This window comes from Chiloscyllium plagiosum, chromosome 8, assembly GCF_004010195.1.
Source record: "Chiloscyllium plagiosum isolate BGI_BamShark_2017 chromosome 8, ASM401019v2, whole genome shotgun sequence".
NCBI lineage: Eukaryota > Metazoa > Chordata > Chondrichthyes > Orectolobiformes > Hemiscylliidae > Chiloscyllium > Chiloscyllium plagiosum.
The window spans coordinates 103,595,523-103,615,157 of record NC_057717.1 but is presented as its reverse complement, the minus strand read 5'-3'; the positions used below and the strand labels follow the sequence as shown (position 1 = coordinate 103,615,157).

The window sequence follows — 19,635 nt, the reverse complement described above, 5'->3', positions numbered from 1 at the left end:
GATGTCTCAAAGTCGATCTGTGTTTGGTACACTTGTCTTTATTGGTCAGTGCATTGAGTAAAGGAGTTGGGAGGTCATGTTGCCGCTGTACAGGACATTGGTGAGGCCACTTTTGGAATACTGCATTCAATTCTGGCCTCCCTGCTATTGGCAAGATATTCTTAATCTTGAAAGGATTGATAAAGAGATTTACAAGGATGTTGCCAGGGTTGGAGGGTTTGAGCTATAGGGAGAGGCTGAACAGGCTGGGGCTGTTTTCCCTGGAGTGTCAGAGGTTTTATAGAGGTTTATAAAATCCTGAGGTGCAAGGAAAGGGTGAATAGACAAGGTCCCTGGGATGGAAAATCCAAAGTTAGAGGGCACAGGTTTAGGGTGAGAGGGGAAATATTTAAAATAGATCTAAGAGGCAACTTCTTCACACAGATGGTGGTACGTGTATGGAATGAGCTGCCAGAGGAAGTGGTGGAGGCTGGTACAATTACAACATTTAAAAGGCATCTGGATGAGTATATGAATAGGAAGGGTTGAGAGGGATATGGGCCAAGTGCTGGCAAATGGGACTAGGTTAACTTAGAATATCTGGTCAGCATGGATGAGTTGGATGGAAGGGTCTGTTTCTGTGCTGTACATCTCTATGACTCTATGACTCTGTGACGTTCTATTGTTAACATGGGACAGCTCTACCAAAGAGCTTGCACAATCACAGTGGGCCAAATGGCCCTTATTTTCTGCCAGATGATTCAGTACCGTTTCTCAGAACAATCTGGGATGTTGGCTCCACAAAGGGGTTGGGTGTCTGAACCCAATGCATGCTGTGGTACTGAGTCAACCAGACAGCGTATTCAATGACCATTTTCAATTCTGTTGTATAAGCCTGTAATCACGCAGCTGAGCTAGTCAGCTGTTCACTGAGAACCAGACAATTTCCACTTCATCTCGGTTCATCAAACCTTATCGACCACAACAGCCCACTACTGTGATTGTGATCATTGACCTCTCTCAAGACAATAAAGCAATCAGTCAGTGCAATCTCTTCATTTGAGGAAATTACATTGAAAGGAGGTATCATTCTCACGTTTTATACGAACCGCTCTGTCACATCCTAGAACCAATCATTAGCTGGTTACGGCCGACCCAAAACAGATGGAGAGCTACGTTTAATGACTGTGGACAAACGCTCCAAGCAAGATAGGTGAGTGCTATCCTTCTTTGATTGCATGACCAAAGTCTATACAATGCACTAGAGAATTTTGGGGAAAAAAATTACCGTGACTATCCCTGGTTCTGGGTTACAACATGCCAATCAAGTGTTTTTTTTTATTCATGGAATGCAGGCATCGCTGGCGAGGTCAGCATTTATTGCCCATCCTAGTTAAGAGTCAACCACGTTAGCTGTGGGTCTGGAATCACATGTAGGCCAAACCAGATAAGGATGGCAGTTTCCTTCCCTGAAGGATGTTAGTGAATTAGGGAGGTTTCTCCAACAATCCAGTCATGGTCACCATTAGACTCTTAATCCCAGATTTTTATCAAATCTTATTATTGAATTCCAATTTCACCACCTACCTTGGCCCAGGTCCCCAGAATATTATCTTTATGATAGTGGGCCAGTGATAATACCATTAGACCATTGCCTCCCTCCAGCTACAGCTAGAGGGTTGACTCAGTCAGCTGAATGGCCAGTCTTAATTAAATTAGCGCCAATAGTAAGGGGTTCATAGAAACAGAGAAAGGAAGAGCAGGAATAAGTCATTCAGCCCTTTGAAACTTCTCCACCATTTAATACGATCAAGGCTGGTCTTCCAACTCAGTCTCTTGCCCCCACTTTCTCCCCATGTCCTTTAGCCCTAAGAATTACACCTAACTCCTTCTTGAAAACATTCAATGTTTTGGCCTGAATTAATTTCTGTGCCAGAGAATTCCATCGGCTCCCCACTCTCGGGGTGAATACATTTCTCCTCATCTCAGTCCTAAATGGCCAAACCTCTTATCCGTTACACTGTAACCCCTTGATTTTGCACTCATTGACCATTGGGAACATCCTTCCTGTGTTTAACCTGTCTAGCATTTTGTAGATTTATATAAAATTCTCCCTTATTCTGCTAAACTTCAAAGAATACAGTCCTAACGAATCTCGCCCCTTCTTACATGACACAGCACCAGGTTATAGTCCAACAGGTTTACCTCAACCTGATGAAGGAGCAGCGCTCCGAAAGCTAGTGCTTCCAAATAAACCTGTTGGACAATAACCTGGTATTGTGTGACTTTTAACTTTGTTCATCCCAGTCCAATATTGGCACCTCCAATTCATTCCTACTTGACGATGTGGAGGTGCCAATGTTGGACTGGGTGGACAAGTTCAAAAGTCACACAACACCAGGTTATAGTCCAACAGGTTTATTTGAAAGCACTAGCTTTCGGAGCGCCGCTCCTTCATCAGGTAGAGTGACACTTCACCTGACGAAGGAGCAGCACTCTGAAAGCTTGTCATTTCTTATATCAGTCCGGCCATCGCAGGAACCAATCTGGTAAACCTTCATTGCACTCCCTCTGTAGCCAGAACATCCTTCCCCAGATAAGATGGGATTCCTGTTCTGAATGTCCTGGATTCAGGGGCTGCCTCCTTGCCCTACCTATGGTGGGGATGTTGTGGTTTGCATTAGGCTTTGAGCAGAGAACTCAAGAAGATGGACTGAATGGCCTCTTGTTTCATTCCATTCTTTCTTGGATTTTTACAAACTGTAATCTATGTGTTGTCCTGAATGAACTGTACTAACAACAGTTGTGTGTTGATGACAATTACATGCTTCAACAATGTATGTCATGCAGTGACTAATGATGCCCTATTGTTTTGTGCACAGATATGTATTCCTATTTGATAAAGCTGTTATTATCTGCAAACGGAAAGGAGAGAATTATGAAATGAAGGAAATTATTGACCTACAGTATTATCAGATACGGGATGACCCAATAGGGAGCAGAGAAACCAAAAAGGTAATGCGTAGCTTCTCAGGGACCCTGTGCTCTTTGTTGGCTGGAGAGATATATTGGCCATGGTGGGTATCCTCCGTGATAAACCATCTCTAAGTTAGCATTGATTGTCCCACTGGCTGGTAAACTGGTAGGTGTACACTGGGCAAGGGGTGAGGCAGTGCTATAGCTGTAGAAATGTTCCACCTGCTCATGGTCTGGGCTTAGATACAAGGAGGAGGATGTGAGGGAGAAGCAGGGAGGTTCTGATGGAGCTGTTTTTTTGAAAATTCATTTTTTTTGGTGGGATGTGGGCATCGCTGGCTGGCCCGCAGTTATTGCCCGTCCCTAGTTGCCCTTGAGAAGGTGTATTTAACGTTAGTCAGGCCCCAGCTAGAGGTACCATGTGCCACCCTGGTCACCGCTCTGTAGCAAGCCTGTGATCGCACTAGGGAAGGTGCAGACATGTTCCCTGGGCTGGAGCGATTCAGTTGTAGAGAAAGACGATATGGGCTGGGGTTAGTTTCTCCCAAGCTGAGGGGAGACCTGTCTGAGGAGTATAACGTTCTGAGAGTCGCAGACAAGGAGAATCATTTCCCATGAGTCGGGGGGTGGGGGGGGGAATGGAGTCAGCAATTTTAAGGTAAAAGGCGGGAGGTTTAGTGAAAATGTTGCTCATTGCTGGAGATGCCAGCCTTCAGTTGAAACTTTCAAACGAGGTGCTTTCCCCCAGGTGGACTACCTAGAGTTTAGGTTGAACCATTTCGGACTGAAATGTGTAGAAATTTCCGCAGAAATTTCCTCAGAGTCCGTGGGTGTGCAGTCATTGAATGTATTGAAGATTGAGATCGATAAGATTTTTAACTACTTCAGGCGATATCAGGAAGTGGAAGTGAGGGTGAATATCAGCTCTGATCTCATTGAATGATGTGGCAGACTTAAAAAGACTTCCTCCTCTCCCTGTTTATCATTAGCTGACTCCTGTTGCAGTGCACTGAATGAAGAAACACAAGGCATTATGGGTTAAACTTGGCCAACATTCCTTCCTTAACAAATGTCACCAAACCATAAGTGGACAAGAGCTGGTTAAAGGGAATGGAGTGTAACAATGGGAAGTCTTGCTGAAATGACTCAAGGCATTAGTCAGTCCAAACCTGAGATACCATGAACAGTTTTGGTCCCTTTATCAAAGGAAAAGTATACGTGCGTTGGAGGCAGACCGGGAGGGGTTCACTACGTTGATCCTGGGTATGGATGGACTGTCTTATAAGGAGAGGTTGAGTAGATTGGATCTGTATTACTTGGAGTTTATAAAAATGGGAGGTGACCTTCTTGAAACATTTGAGATTCACAGGTAGATGCTGAGAAGTGGAGAGAGACCCTTGGATTAGAGGGCAAAATCTCAGACTAAGGGGTTGTCCATTTAAGACAGAGATGATGAGGAATATCTTCCCTCAGATGGTAGAGAATCTATCGAATTCTTTACTGCAGAGGCTGGGTCATGAGTATATTCAAAGTTGAGGGATTAGTAAGGGGCTAAGTAAATGTCATGGGGAAAAGGCAGGAAAGCAGAGTTGATGATTATCAGATCAGCCATGAGCTCATTGAAAGGTGGAGCAGTGGCCCATGTCTGCCCCTACACCTTATGGATTCTTAAGATCTAATAACCTGACTACTCTCTGGACAGAGAGTGTGGCTAGTGAATACATCTCCCTCCACACTCAATGCAATTGGAAGCAATTACTGGTGACGTGATTAATTAATTTGATGTGAAAGTCTTCTCTGTAACTCTGAGTCTCACTGATATCTGACTGCATTCTCTGTATCTTTCTAGTGGAGCCATATGTTCCTACTCATTGAGGCTCATGGGCAACATGGCTATGAGTTCTTCTTCAAGACCAGGGAGCTGAAAAAGAAATGGCTGGAGCAGTTTGAGATGGCTTTGTAAGTGCACCATTGGGAAGATTGATTAGCTTGGGGCTGTAATTATTAGGTTAGATTCCCCTACAGTGTGGAAACAGGCCCTTCGGCCCAACCAGTCTACACCTACCCTCCAAAGAGTGACCTACCTAGACCCATTTACCCTCTGACTAATGCACCTAACACTAATTCACCCTAACCTGCACATCTTTGGACTGTGGGAGGAAACCAGAGCACCCAGAGGACACTCACGCAGACACAGGGAGGATGTGCAAATTCCAGTCGCCCGAGGCTGGAATCAAACCTGCGACCCTGGTGCTGTGAGGCAGCAGTGCTAACCACTGAGCCACCATGCCGCCCTAATGCCTTGGTATGTTGTACAGTGGGGTGATTGCTGACAGCCATGTAACATAATGGGGCCAAAACCAGAAAAGGATGCCAAAAGCAATTAGCTTTGACCTGGAGTTCCACTTCCGTTATCATACATTGTGTGACTTACGCGAAGATGTAAAGGGTTGCAGGTTGCACTTAACAACAGGATCCGACCAGGTCGATACTTAAAGCTATTTTCTCTCCAGAGGAATCAAGGGAACAAAATGAAAGGATTACAGATCACTGTTTAAACTTTACACAAAGGAGTGGTAGAAATTTGGAAGTCTGCCACAGTAGACTGTGGTTGCTGGAGACAAAAAGTGCGGTGCTGGAAAAGCACAGCGAGCCAGGCATCATCCGGGGAGCAGGAGAGTCGACATAAGGCCTCTGTCAGGAATGTAGTTGTTGGAGAACAATGTGATTGATTTTCGGAGATGGATGTTGTAGGATGTGGAGTATAAGCATGGTGAGCAAGATGAAGATATCATGTGGTGGGGCAGCATCCGAGGAGCAGGAAAATGGTGCCTGACCTGCTGTGCTTTTCCAGCACCACTCTGATCTAGACTCTGATTTCCAGCATCTGCAGTCCTCATTTTTGCCTGTCATGTGGTGGGACATGGGGTGGACCATTGAAGATTTCTTCACTCAGAGGGTAATGAGCCTGTGGGAGTTCCCTACCACAGAAAGCTATGGAGGCCAACCACTCAATGTACTCAGGAAAGAGAGTGTTCTTTTAGATAGTGCAGACATTAGGGATAGTCAGGCAGAAGCGGAAATAGAGAGCTCAGATAGAGGATTAGACATGATCATGTTGAACGTCAGAGCAGGTTCTAAGGGAAGAAAGACCTCCTCCTGGTTCCTATGTTTCTAACTGTGAATTGTTTCTTAGATCGAACATCTTCCCAGAGAATGGGAGCTCAAACAACCATGATTTTCGGATGCACTCGTTTGAAGAGTCAGCAACATGCAAGGCGTGTCAGATGTTACTCAGGTATGGACCCTGAGGACAAAGGACTTTTAGATTCGATTCCCTACAGTATGGAAACAGACCCTTCGGCCCAACAAGTCCATACTGACCGTCAGAAGAGTAACCCACCCAGACCCACTCCCCTGCCCTATATTTACCCCTGATTAATGCACCTAACACTGTGGGCAATTTAACATGACCAATTCACCTGACCTGCACACCTTTGGATTGTGGGAGGAAACCAGAACAAACCCACAGAGACACGGAGAGAATGCGCAAATCTACACAGACAGTCTGCCTGAGGCAGGAATCGAACCCGGGTCCTTGTTGTAGTGAGGCAGCAGTGCTAACTGCTGAGTCACTGTGCCACCCCAGCAGCAGCAACACGCGGTCGCCCAGGGCTGTCCTGATCCAAAACCATCTCCTCACCTTCCTCATGGGTGCAGTGTTTTCAATCCTCTCTTCCAGATGATCCTTGTTGGGATTTGCAGTGCGAATCTGATCAGCTCATTTGCAAATACAAAACCTACAGACCAGTGGCAATCCTTTTAAAAGATGCCTTTGTGTCATAGAGCTCTAGTGATTCTCTAAATACTCAGAAATTTAAAAATTCACTGTGCAAATGTTTACACCACAATCACAAGGGAGAAATATTATGGTTTTGGAAATAACTCTGCAGAGGAAGGTATCCCGTCAACCTTTATATGTGGAAAAGTCTTGACCCTGACCCAGCTCCCTCAGAGCCAGCTCTCAGAGTGAACAGAACCTCTGATTCTCCTGTTAATTTTTTTTAAATTTTATTAAACAATTACAAAAGAGGTTACAGAAAAACAGTTAACATTTACAGCTGTATGCAACAGCAATTTTACAAGGAGCAGCAAAGCCAGGCCCCAAACCCTACCGTTCAACCAGTTTACAGGGAAATGAGGACAAACCCCAAATCATAGTTCCACATATGAAAAGACAGTGACAATGACATTTGTACATGAGACAATCCTGTTACATAGGAAAGTGCAGACAATACAGACCCAGCAAGCTCCTGTCCCTCCCTTCCGGCCACTCTAAGGCAGCCCGCCCCGACGCACCCTCTGGCTCTCGGTCCACCCCATTCCCCTTCCAGTTCTCGGTCCACCCTGACACACTTTTCGACCACCTCTGGGGCAGCCTGCCCCAGTACCTGCCCGGGGTGACAGCGCTGAGGATGGCTACCCACCTTCTGGCTCTCAGTCTGCCCCTACGTACCATTGGGCTCTCACCCACCCCGATGTGCCATCTGGCCAGTGGGCTACCCTGACACACCTTCCGGCCACCTCTAGGACAACCTGTCCCCTTTCCTGGGATGACAGCGTGCAGGGTAGCCCACAAGCCTTCTGGATCTCAGCCTGCCCCTACGCGCCTTCTGGCTCTCGGCTGCTCTGACACACTTTCTGACCACTTCTAGGACAGCCCGTCCCGATTACCCCTTCTCGGGACGACAGCACTCAGAACAGCCAACCCACCTTCTGGCTCTCGGGGCAACTGGCATCTGGGTGGCCTACCCACCCTACAGCATTCGGGACAGCCTACCAACCTTCAGGTTCACAGGATGGCCTACCCACCCTCCGGCTCTCAGGGTGACAGCTTTCAGGATGACCCATGAGCCTCCCAGCTCACAGTAAGGCCTGCCAGACCCAGGGACACACAAGACAGTGCAGGTGATAGACCCAACAAACAACACGGTACAGTTTATTACCAAAAAAAGAGTCCTTTCTGGTACACAGTCCAAATATAGAGTCTTCAAAATATAGAGTCCATTCCCAGGAAGAGCCCATTCCAGTTTACGAGATGTATTGTCCGAAATGGAGTCCACTCCAAATTGCAGAGTCCACCAATAAAAAAACAGGGTCCCCAACCAGAGGCAGAGGCAGAGTCCACTCCTGAAGGCAGCAAATGCACACCCCACAGCACACGGGTTTTCAGTCTCCATGGAGTCCTGGCCCAGTCTTGGAAAACCAGGCCCACTCACAGGAACACAGTATATTGTACAGGTACAGTTAACTCACAGGGGTTTGGTCCACTCCAAAAGGAAAGGTCTTCTCCCAAACTCCAGGATACAGCAACTGCTCACCTCCCAGCACACACACAGATGTTCAATCTTCAGAGGCCCAGTCCCAGGGCTAGGCCTCCCCACAGGAACAGCTCCTCTGGTAAAATGTATGTCTTCCACAAGGGCTCAGTCCAAACACCAAACACAGTGAGGACACATACAAAAAACTAAAGAAAACTACAGTCCAAGGGCTAAGCCCTACCACAAAATTAACATTGTCCTTTCCTCAAAAGGTAAAAAAAGCGAAAAGAGTAACACCCAGGCTGTAACCAGCCAGTGAAACAACAACCCCCAAATGAGAACTGAGTTACACCTGAAACACATTATGTGCATCAGGAGTTTAACAATCAGTCCTAACTAAAAGGAATACCAGTTAACAAACTGGCGAAATAATTCAGCCAGTTCAGGAATCAGGTTTCAAAAGAAAAGGGAAACAGAAACCAACAGTAACACACTGACTATAGCACCAGCCAGCACAGAGTCAGTCCCCTCCCCAAAACAAAATGGAGTATCCTGGACACTGACCCAGCTCCCTCAGAACCAGCTCTCAGAGTGAACAGAACGTCTGACCCTCCTGTTAATTTTTTTTTTTTTTTTTTTATTGAACAAATTACAAAACAGTTTACAAAAAAACATTGACAGCTGTACCCCTCCTGTTAATATCTGTCAGCCAGGGCTCCCTGATTGGACCAGGTTAACAGCCCCAATTGGGGAACTCAGATTCTCTGAGGTCCACCTGGCTGACCTAATTATAACAAAGAAAATCTACAGCCCAGGAACAGGCCCTTCGGCCCTCCAAGCCTGAGCCGATCCAAATCCATTGTCTAAACCCATCGCCCAATTCCTAAGGATCTGTATCCCTCTGCTCCCTACCTACTCGTGCATCTGTCCAGACGCACCTTAACTGAATCTACCGGGCCTGCCTCTACCACCTCTGCTGGCAACGCATTCCAGGCACCCACCACCCTCTGTGTAAAGTACTTTCTGCGTGTATCCCCCTTAAACTTTTCACCTCTCACCTTAAACACATGACCTCTTGTTATTGAATCCCTCATCCTAGGAAAAAGCTTATCGCTTATCCATCCTGTCTATACCCTTCATGATTTTGTAGACCTCAAAGAGGTCTCCCCTCAATTTCCCTTTTTCTAATGAAAACAATCTCCTCAACCTCTCTTCATAGCTAGCACCTTCCATACCAGGCAGCATGACCAACAACTATGGCTTGTTACAGTCTCAATAGAATGTAAATGTAATGGAGAAAATTGGAGATTGGCAATTACTGAGGTTGTCAATGAGCCTGATTTCTGCAGGTGACGCAACAGGAGAATGGTGAGCTGTACTGCTCACTATCGCCACCTGCAGTAACTCTGAACATTACAAAGTTGTGTATGACTTATCTATGTTCGTCCCCAAGGCTCGGCCAGGATAGCCTAGCGACCGCGCCTGCCCCGATACACAGCTTTCCCATCAAGTACCAGCCTCACTGAAAATGTCAGGGGATGGCGAAATCCACTGGGCAGCATGTTATGGCTGACTTGCTGCTGGTGAAAGGGTGCAGCGAGTCATGTGGGAAGTGGGGGGTTGGGGCTGCAGGGGGAGGGGACAGTAGACAATGGGACGAGGCCAGAGAGGTGGTAACTCCCATGGCAATGTAATGGCAAGACTGACCTCTGCTCTAACGGGATGGGCAGGTGGCCATGTTGGCATGACCAGTACAATTCTTACTTAGCTGTTTGGTCTGTGCTGGTGTTTAATTTCCCCTCCTGAACCCTCTGCATCTCACTCTACCAACATAGCCATCTAATTCCTTTCCTCTCATCATCTGTTTATGAAGCGCCCTAAGTGTAGGAGTCAGTTAGCTCAGTTGGCTGGTTCTCTCCACGCTTCAGGCTCACTGCCTTTATTCCTGATGAAGGGCTTTTGCCCGAAACGTCGATTTCGCAGCTCCTCGGATGCTGCCTGAACTGCTGTGCTCTTCCAGCACCACGAATCCAGAATCTGGTTTCCAGCATCTGCAGTCATTGTTTTTACCTGGTTGGCTGTACAGTGACTCCAACAGAGCAGTTTCAATTCCTGCACCAGCTGAGGTTACCATGGAGGACGCTCCCTCTCAACCTCTCCCCTCACCTGAGGCATGGTGACCCTCAGGTTAAGCCTCAGTTGTCTCTCTATAATGAAACTATGGAGACTTTACCTGACCTGAAACACATCTTTACAGTAGACCGTAGAACAGGTAAAGATACCTCTCCTGAATTCCTAATTGGATTTATTAGTGGCTGTCTGGTATTTATAGTCCCAATCTCACCTGCAAGTGAATTTCTACCATATTTCTATTGTAAAACAGTCTTTCTAAAGACCTCAACCAGGCCTCCCTCCTTGAGAAGGGAGCTCCAAACTTTCCTGGTGAGTATAACCTCTCAGTTAATCCTTTCCTACACTTGCCTGTATATCTTTTTTGTCATATGGAGCCTTTGTGGTCTAAAACTTCTCTCTGCAAGTTTAACAGTGACATTGGTCTGAAATCAATGCCCTCTCGCTGTTCTGTCACCCAACAGGGGCACCTTCTTCCAGGGTTATCGCTGCAGCAAGTGCAAGTCCGCAGCTCACAAGGAATGTTTAGGGAGGGTCGCTCCGTGTGGAAGGCAAGGTGAGACTCAGTTGGTCTGGCAGCATCTGTGGGGAGAAAACAGAGTTAACGCTTCGAGTCCAGTGACCCTTTGTGATGAGTCTCGCCAGCAATGTCTCTTTTGGTTTCAGATCTCCAGCATCCACAGCTCTTTGCTTTGCTGGCATTGTCCTCTTACACCAACTCAGTCGCCCAGTGAGCCTGAAGGTCGAGCCAATCTAACCACCTTAACCTGGTCAGGAGGCTTGTGATAATGGGATGTTGCAGTAACAAGCAGCCTCCTGATATTATAGGGGCGAATTACTGCAGATGCTGGAATCTGTACTGAAAACAACAAATGCTGGAGATCACAATGGGTCATGCAGCATTCATGGAGAGAGAGCAAGCTAACCTTACTGATGAAGAATCAATCCAGACGGGAAACTTGACCTTGCTCTCTCTCCATGGATAGTGCCTGACCTGCTGAGATCTCCAACATTTGTTCTTTTCAGTGTCCTGATATTGTCAGATTTGCATATTGGCTGGACGTTTAAAACCTTCATTTAGTTTGATTCCGTGAATAACACTCTTGCCCCCGGCATCATTTGTCGTGGATTCAAGTCCTCCTCCAGAGATTTGAACACAACTTCTGTAGTGCAGATACTCCAGTGCAGTACCCAAGGAGTGCTGCATTGTCTGAGGTGCAGGAGTTTGGATGGGGCATGGCACTTAGACCCTGTGGTTGGAACAGGTAAAATGAAAGGGGAGATCTTCCTGGTGCTCTGGCGAATTTTAGATAGAATCTTAGAGCAGGGGGAAGACCCAATGTGTCTAACCTGGTCAAAACTACCCACCTAACTATTCTAAACCCATTTTCCTGCACTTGGCCCATAGCCTTGTATGTCTTGGCATTGCAAGTGCACATCTATAGAGTTCTAGTGATCATAGTAACAAAGACTGTCTAGTTAGTGAGATAGTCACTGGTCAGAAACATACTGCTTTTTCCTTCTGGTTTTAAATCTTACTCATGTTGTTTTATTTACAGACAGTGGATCATCGACTTTGACCAAGGTACTTGTAAATTTCTAACACAGTATTTGCTGCTTTTATTAAGTATTTTACTATAAATACTATAGAACTGTCAAGAGGCTGGTGAGATTAAAGAGATTATCTGGTCATTTTCGAGGGAGGTGGTGTTAAAATAATGGTGCTAAAAGGGTTAATGTTCTTGCTACACTGGCTCCACCCATTCTACCAATGTCACTCTAAGTCTGTGGCTGGAGACTGTCCAGCTTTCAGAGGAAGCAGATTGAGTCTAGACTAACTCATCAAGGTCCTAGTCATTACCCCTGAGAAAAATGTTTGTACTTATTGCTAACCTTCTTACTAGCTAAGAAAAGACCCCTCTATAGGTTCTTTATGGTTGTGTAGCATTTATCACTGATCACAGGATATGCCAAAGGCAAGCTAGGGTAAACAAGGAGTGGAACTAGCTCAGAAAACTCTTAGCCACCTCCCACATACAGCAAGAGGTGGCTAATACCACAAGAAATGCTCACCTGGGAAAATGTCACATAGAACACTAACAAATGGGTAGGTTGGTAGTGGGGGGTAATACAGCAGTAAATGGAGTGCGATGAGGGTTGGATGGAGCAACAATGGAATAAATGGTTTGATACTTTTGAAAGGAGCCGAGAACCTTCTCTGCGTTCTTATTAATGTAAGCTTTGTGATGTTTATATCTTCCAATATTTGAGTTTGAATCGTTTAATTTGAACTAATGGCATAAGCATTTTTTTTTGCATGTGATGAGGTTTAGTAATTAACTTGTCAATATTTCTGTAGCCATGGTGATTTATCTCAAAACACAGTATGAGAGAGAGAGAGATTTCCTGAAAAGTTTTTCTTTTGGTTATAATGGGAGAGTTCATCAGTGAATAAATAGTGGTGCAATTGGCTTTCAGATAGAAGATTCCAGATATTCTTGGGCTTGGGCTTGGGGGTAACACCTGTTTGGGTAAAAAGAACTGTTATTTTCAGTTTAGGGCCGTTTTACAGGGTTTTTGGCTGTAACTAGAGAAAGGGAGAAGATTATTTCAATTGCTAAAATATGTTATCTTGTTGTAAGGAGTTTAGTAAATATTCCTGACCAACAGTGTTTGCGTAAAACCCTGAAGTGGTTACTCGAAAGTGAGAAAGGTTAAGCTTAATAGCATAGAAGCTCTAAGACGTGGCTGTCATATTCTCAAAGCTGGGCGTTGAAGCCAATGTTAAATTAAGCCCCATGGGGTGATAGAGAGTTCTCTCTGGTGTGAGTACTCTATTGGGATGCATTTAGGATGAATGGGATTTTATTTTTACTCTGTGTTTCAAGTGTTTTTTAGGTTTGTGTTATATGTAAATACTTTGATTCATTCTACTTTATCTTCATTGCTGTCATGCTATAAATTTCTGTTTTACTGAGAAAGAAATAAATCTGCAACATTTTGAGCTTTTATTTAATCAAATTGAAACAAAAAGTAATGATCTATCAAGCCAGATTTTAGTCTGGGCTCTGAATTGTCCAGTATTAGCATCAATTAGGATCATAACAAATGTTATAATTAATCTTATGACTTAATAATATTAGATATGACTCTTAATAAATTAAATGCAAAAATGTTCTCCTCTGCAGAGTAAAAGTAACAGAATTGCTCCAAGCCGTGCAGTCAAAGCAGGTAAATATCTTATCCATCCTGATTAAACTGCCTTAGAGCATCTCGCGATTGGAATAAAATGTTGGTAAACTCAGCAAGCTCTGTATGTTAACAGGACAGCAGTGGGTAAAGCATAATGCATATTACGAGAAATCTGGCTGAGATATGATCTGAGTAGTGATAAACTAGCCAATGGTGCTGGGAAAGAGGTCAGGCTTTCTCCTATCCTTTCATGGGATGTGGACGTAGCTGGCTGGGTCAGCATTTATTGCCCATCCCTTGTTGCCCCGTGAGGAGGTGGGGTTGAGCTGCCATCTTGAACATTGACCTACTGTGGGTTGACCCACAGTGTCATTAGGGAGGGAGTTCCAGGATTTTGACCCAGTGACACTGAAGGAATGGCGATATATTTTCAAGTCAGGATAGTGAGTAGCCTGGAGGGGAACCTGCAGGGGGTGTTGTTCCCATGTATCTGCTGCCCTTGTCTTTCTGGATGGTAAAAGTGTCTGGTTTGGAAGTTTCAGCTTAAGGAGCCTTGGTGAATTTCTCCAGTTCATCTTAGGTACTGCTGCTACTGAGCGTCAGAGATGGAGGGAGTGGTTGCTTCTGAATGAAGTGCCAATCAAATGGGCTGCTTTGTCCTGGATGGTGAAGAGCTTCTTGAGTGTTGTTGGAGCTGCCACCATCCAGACAAGTGGGGAGTATTCCATCACCCTCCTGACTTGTGCCTTGTAGATGGTGGACAGGCTTTGGGGAGTCAGGAGGTGGATTACTCTTAGCCTCTAACCTGCTCTTATAGCCATGGTGTTTACATGGTTAATCCAGTTCAGTTTCAATGGTAACTCCCATGACATTGAAGGTGAGGATTTGGTGATAGTAATGTGGAATACAGGAAGAACTATCCATTTGGATGCAAAACTGGTTCATAGGTGGAGACAGAGAATGGTGGTGGAGGGGTTGCTTTTGGATTGGAGGCCTGTGACCAGTGGTGTGCCACAAGGATTGGTACTGGGTCCACTGCTGTTCATCATTTATATAAATGATTTGGATGTGGACGTAGGAGGTATAGTTAGTAAGTTTGCAAATGATACCAAAATTGGAGGTGTAGTGGACAGTGAAGAAAGTTACCTCAGATTGTGACAGGATCTTGATCAGATGGGCCAGTGGGCTGAGGAGTGGCGGATGGAGTTTAATTTAGATAAAAGGTGAGGTGCTGCATTTTGGAAAAGCAAATCAGAGCAGGACTTAGACACTTAATAGTAAGGTCCTAGGGAGTGTTGTTGAACAAAGAGACCTTGGAGTGCAGGTTCATGGCTCCTTGAAAGTGGAGTGGCAGGTAGATAGGATAGTGAAGATGAACAAGCTGGGGCTGTTTTCCCTGGAGCGTTGGAGGCTGAGGGGTGACCTCATAGACGTTTATAAAATCATTAGGGCCATGGATAGGGTAAATAGACAAAGTCTTTTCCCTGGGGTGGGGGAAGTGCAGAACTAGAGGGCAGAGGTTTACGATGAGAGGGGAAAGATTTAAAAGAGACCTAAGGGGCAACGTTTTCACACAGAGGGTGGTGCGTATGTAGAATGAGCTGCCAGATGAAGTGGTGGTGGCTGGTACAATGACAGCATTTAAAAGGCATCTGCATGGGTATATGAATAGGGCATGCTGGCTAAATGCTGGCAAATGGAACTAGCTTAGTTTACAATGTCTGGTTGGCATGGATGAGTTGGGTCAAAGGTTCTGTTTTCGTGCTGTACAGCTCTATGACTCTAATGACACCATTGAATGTCAAGGGTTGATGGTTAGATTCTCTTGTATTGGAGATGGTTATTAGCTGGTGTGTATGTTACTTGGTATTTATCAGCCCACGTCTTGAAGCAGCTTGGATTTCTGTTTGTCTAAGTTAGCTATGACTGGGGTTTTCTGTGCAAACATATCTGGTTATTCTTTGTTGGGGGAAGCAAATTGGAGTTTGAATGAAGTTCTTGTTGCCGAGATGGAATACTCAGTAACTGTCAAGCTTCCTGGGGGATGGGGGGGGCAGTAAGTTACATCACAGAGTGAGATCCAGAGTGGTTATAATCTCCCATCATTGCGATCAACGTTCTAGCAAAGTGTACGTATGTTCCTGAGAGAAGGCAGCCTTGCTCACTCTGGGCTATCTGATGTGCTCCAGAGAAGCCCTATTCTCTCAGATGTGCCAACCTCCTTAGAGATATTGTAAAGGAATAAATAAAATAGGAAATGGAACAATGAACCTTGATCTCTGTACCTCTAGGACTCCAGCTGAGTGGAAGATGGGAACCTTGCACTTTGCAAAGAACAGGCAAGAAAGCCAGATGAATGATAACCACAGCAGTGTTAAATCAGGGCACAAGCCAGCGTTAATAGTAAGGAGTTCAGAAGTTGAGATTGCTGAAAAAGAAGACAAAATCCTATGCAAGGACTGCACAAAACACTATATAGGACAAACAGGAAGACAGCTAACGATCCGTATCCATGAACACCAACTAGCCACGAAACGACACAACCAGCTATCCTTAGTAGCCACACACGCAGATGACAAGCAACATGAGTTCGACTGGGACAACATTACCATTATAGGACAAAAATCTTCGGGGAGAAAGTGAGGACTGCAAATATACCGGCCACTGCAGCGGACAGCTGGAACTGACAACCGGAGGCGGCAGATTCAAACCACTATAAATGCTGGAAGAAACACCACAGAAGCGCTTAACAGGAGACTCCCAAGCACTAAGGATGTCACCGAGACAGGGGATGAAACGTCTGCAACACAAATTCCCAGCTCGGCGAACAGAACCACAACAAGAAGACATTTCTTTTGTAGGGAATTATCTTGCAAATTGTCCTGGGAGTGCAGAATGTATTAAAAAAAATCATTGTGTGGCAATAATTCATAAATAGTATTACTTCTGAATAGATCATTGGCACAAAATATTCACATCTTGTGCGTGAGGATATCATTCAGCCCTCTGAAATATGGCTGTTAATCCTGAGCTGGATTGTAGCCATGTTTCAGTTGATCAGTATCAAAGGACATTGAAGGGTAATGGAGGGAGAAGAATGATTGAGAGGAAGATAAAATTTGACATATCATGCTGTTGGCAAACTACTGACAGGTTTGAGGGCTCTCATCTCCTCTCCCCTTCCCTCAGGTTTGCCCAAAACGGAAGTCTGCCAAGAATATTTCGGGATGCCTCCTCCACCCGTAGCGTTCGGACCTGCTCTGAAGCTGCTTCTAGGGGATATCATTGAACTCACCAAAGCAGAAGTGGAGCAGCAGTGGTGGGAGGTGAGCTGCACAGACTGATTTGTGTCATCCCGGTGTCGCAGTAGGTTTTCACATTGTTGTCATTTTCTTCTTAATATTCCTGCAGGTTTACGCAGAATTGGCACAACTGTGATGGGCTGAATGGCCTTCTTTTGTACAGCAAACATTGCATATGCATTACTGTTGCATCAGTTGGGCCCTTCTTTCCTTAAGATCATCAAACAACAATGATTTTATTGCACTTTGGACAAGAAGTGCATCGCAATAAGGAACAGAAACCCTAGCCAATATTCCCGAAATTAATACTGACGCCTGTTGTGGTATCTCGTGTCTATTCTGAATGTGATACTAATTTCAGTGAAAGAGTTCTCCCAGTTAAAGACCAGATGTCTCCCAGTTAAATACCCTGAGTTGTCCCAGTTAAAGACCCAGACTTCACCCTGTTAAAGACCAGATTTCTCCTAGTTAAAGACCAATGTTCTCCCTGTTAAAAAAACAGATTTCTTGCAGTTAAAGACAGAGTTCTCCCAGTTAAATATTCAGACTTCTCCCAATTAAAGACCAGAGTTCCTCCAGTTAAAGATCAGATTTCTATCATTTAAAGGTCAGAGTTCTCTCAGTGAATGACCAGATTTCTCCCAGTTCAAGATCTGTATATCTCCCAGTTAAAGACCAGATACCTCCCAATGAATGACCAGAGTTCTCCCAGTTAAAGGCCCAGATTTCTCCCAGTTTAAAACCCAGATTTCTCCCAGTTTAAAACCCAGATTTCTCCCAGTTAGAGACAGAGTTTCCCAATTAAAGATGAGAGTACTCCCAGTTAAAGACCAGATTTCTCTCAATTAAAGAACAGATTTCTCCCAGTTAAAGACCAGAGATCTCCCATTAAAGACCAGTATTTTCCCTGTTAAAGACCTGTATTCTCCCAGAAAAAAAAGAGTTCTCCCAGTTAAAGACCAGATTTCTATCTGTTAAAGATCAGATTTCACCCAGTTAAAGACCAGATTTTTCCCAATTAAAGTCCAGCATTCTCCCAGTTAAATACCAGATTTTCCCCAGTTTTATACCAGATTTCTCCCAGTTAAAGACCAGATTTCACCCAAAGGCCAGATTTCTCCCAGTTAAAGACCAGTGTTCTCCCATTAAAGACCAGTATTCTCCCAGTTAATGACCAGAGGTCTACCACTTAAAGACCAGTTATCCCAGTTAAATACCAGATACGTCCCAGTGAATGACCAGATTTGTTGCCAGTTTAAGACAAAATTTCCCAGTTAAAGACCAGATTTCTCCCAATTAAACATACACAGTTCTCCCATTAAACACCAGAGTTCTCCCAATTAAAGATCAGTATTTCTCCCAGTTAAAGACCAGATTTCTCCCAGTGAAAGACCAGTATTTTCTCTACTTAAAGGCCAGAATTCTCCCAGTTAAACACCAGTGTTCTAGAATTCTCTCATGCAGTATGACTGTGACTAACCACCTCTATCCAACTCAAATGTAGCTTTTAGTTAAAGTGATGAGAAATGAGTACTCAGCATAATCAATGCTGCCAATGATCAGAGGTGAAGGTAAAGGATCACCAAATGATTACATCCCTGGGGAATATCTGAGCAAGCACTAAATGCAAACACCCTCCATGACTAAATACAACGCAATACACCTTTGGGAAATCTGGGTTTAACATAGAAAATTAATGCATTTCAGATTGCTCATAAACATCCAGTATTGATTTTATGAAGATCTTTGCCTGTTGCACTGGGATTCTGCTCTTTGGTGCTATCTAGTGGTCATCATTTTCATTACATTACAACAAAATTGAAGAGAAATTTATTGTCAATTTAAGTACAGGTTCCCCTGTACTTTCACATGAAAAATACAGTGAAAAGTCACATAAATTGCCTAACCACAGAGCCTGCGTCAGTGACAGAAGTCATACATAATCATAAAGTAAAGGCACCAGGGATCTGGGTTCGATTCCAGCCTCGGGTGACTGTCTGTGTGGAGTTTGCACATTCTCCCCGTGTCTGCGTGGGTTTCCTCAGGGTGCTCCGGTTTCCTTCCACAGACCAGATTTTTCCCAATTAAAGTCCAGCAGGCCAGGTGGATTGGCCATCCTACATTGCCCATAACGTCAGGTGCATTAGTCAGAGGGAAGGGGGTTACTCTTTGGAGGGTCAGTGTGGACTTGTTGGGCCGAAGGGCCTGTTTCCACACTGTAAGAAAGATGGCTGTTCATCATGGCATGCAAACCTATTTAAAGGGTCCTTGTGGTAGTGTGTGTACCTCTGGCTCAGGTTCAAGTCCCACCTGCTTGAAAGGTGTGTAGTAACATCTCTAAATAGGTTGATTAGGAAATAAATAAGAAAATATAAAGGCTGCACCTAGGACACTGGGTGTGGGTCAGGAGTTATAAGACTGAGGAAGTCAATAAACCCACTCCACAAGGGAAAAGATCCAAATGTCTCAATTTCAATTTGATAGCTGGTTTGGAGCGAACACAAAATGCTGGAGAAACACAACAGGTCTGGCAGCATTCATGCTGAGAGAAACAGAGTTAACATTTTGAGTCTGGGATGAATTTTTCTTTGATATTCCTGAGTTTTCCTCGGAATTTCAGCACCCGCAGTATTTTGCTTTTGTACAATCGGTTTAAGGGATTAACAGGGAGTAATATGAACAAATATTATCAAACAGTAATGAATTAACCCGGAAGCTAAATAAAATGATTTAAT

The 19,635-nt window shown here is 44.7% G+C and overlaps 1 protein-coding gene across 1 annotated transcript in view; it reads left to right on the top strand.

Moving 5' to 3' along the window:
- Positions 1 to 16,957, top strand: part of LOC122552271 (proto-oncogene vav-like) — a 115,774-nt gene extending 98,817 nt beyond the window's left edge. The window contains exons 13-20 of the mRNA XM_043694963.1: positions 1,107 to 1,192; positions 2,862 to 2,994; positions 4,805 to 4,914; positions 6,152 to 6,253; positions 10,871 to 10,962; positions 11,966 to 11,991; positions 13,595 to 13,637; positions 16,788 to 16,957. Coding sequence (XP_043550898.1) covers positions 1,107 to 1,192; positions 2,862 to 2,994; positions 4,805 to 4,914; positions 6,152 to 6,253; positions 10,871 to 10,962; positions 11,966 to 11,991; positions 13,595 to 13,637; positions 16,788 to 16,942 — 747 coding nt within the window. The 3' untranslated portion in view covers positions 16,943 to 16,957. The remainder of the gene's footprint in view (positions 1 to 1,106; positions 1,193 to 2,861; positions 2,995 to 4,804; positions 4,915 to 6,151; positions 6,254 to 10,870; positions 10,963 to 11,965; positions 11,992 to 13,594; positions 13,638 to 16,787) is intronic.
- Positions 16,958 to 19,635: the final 2,678 nt, after the last annotated feature.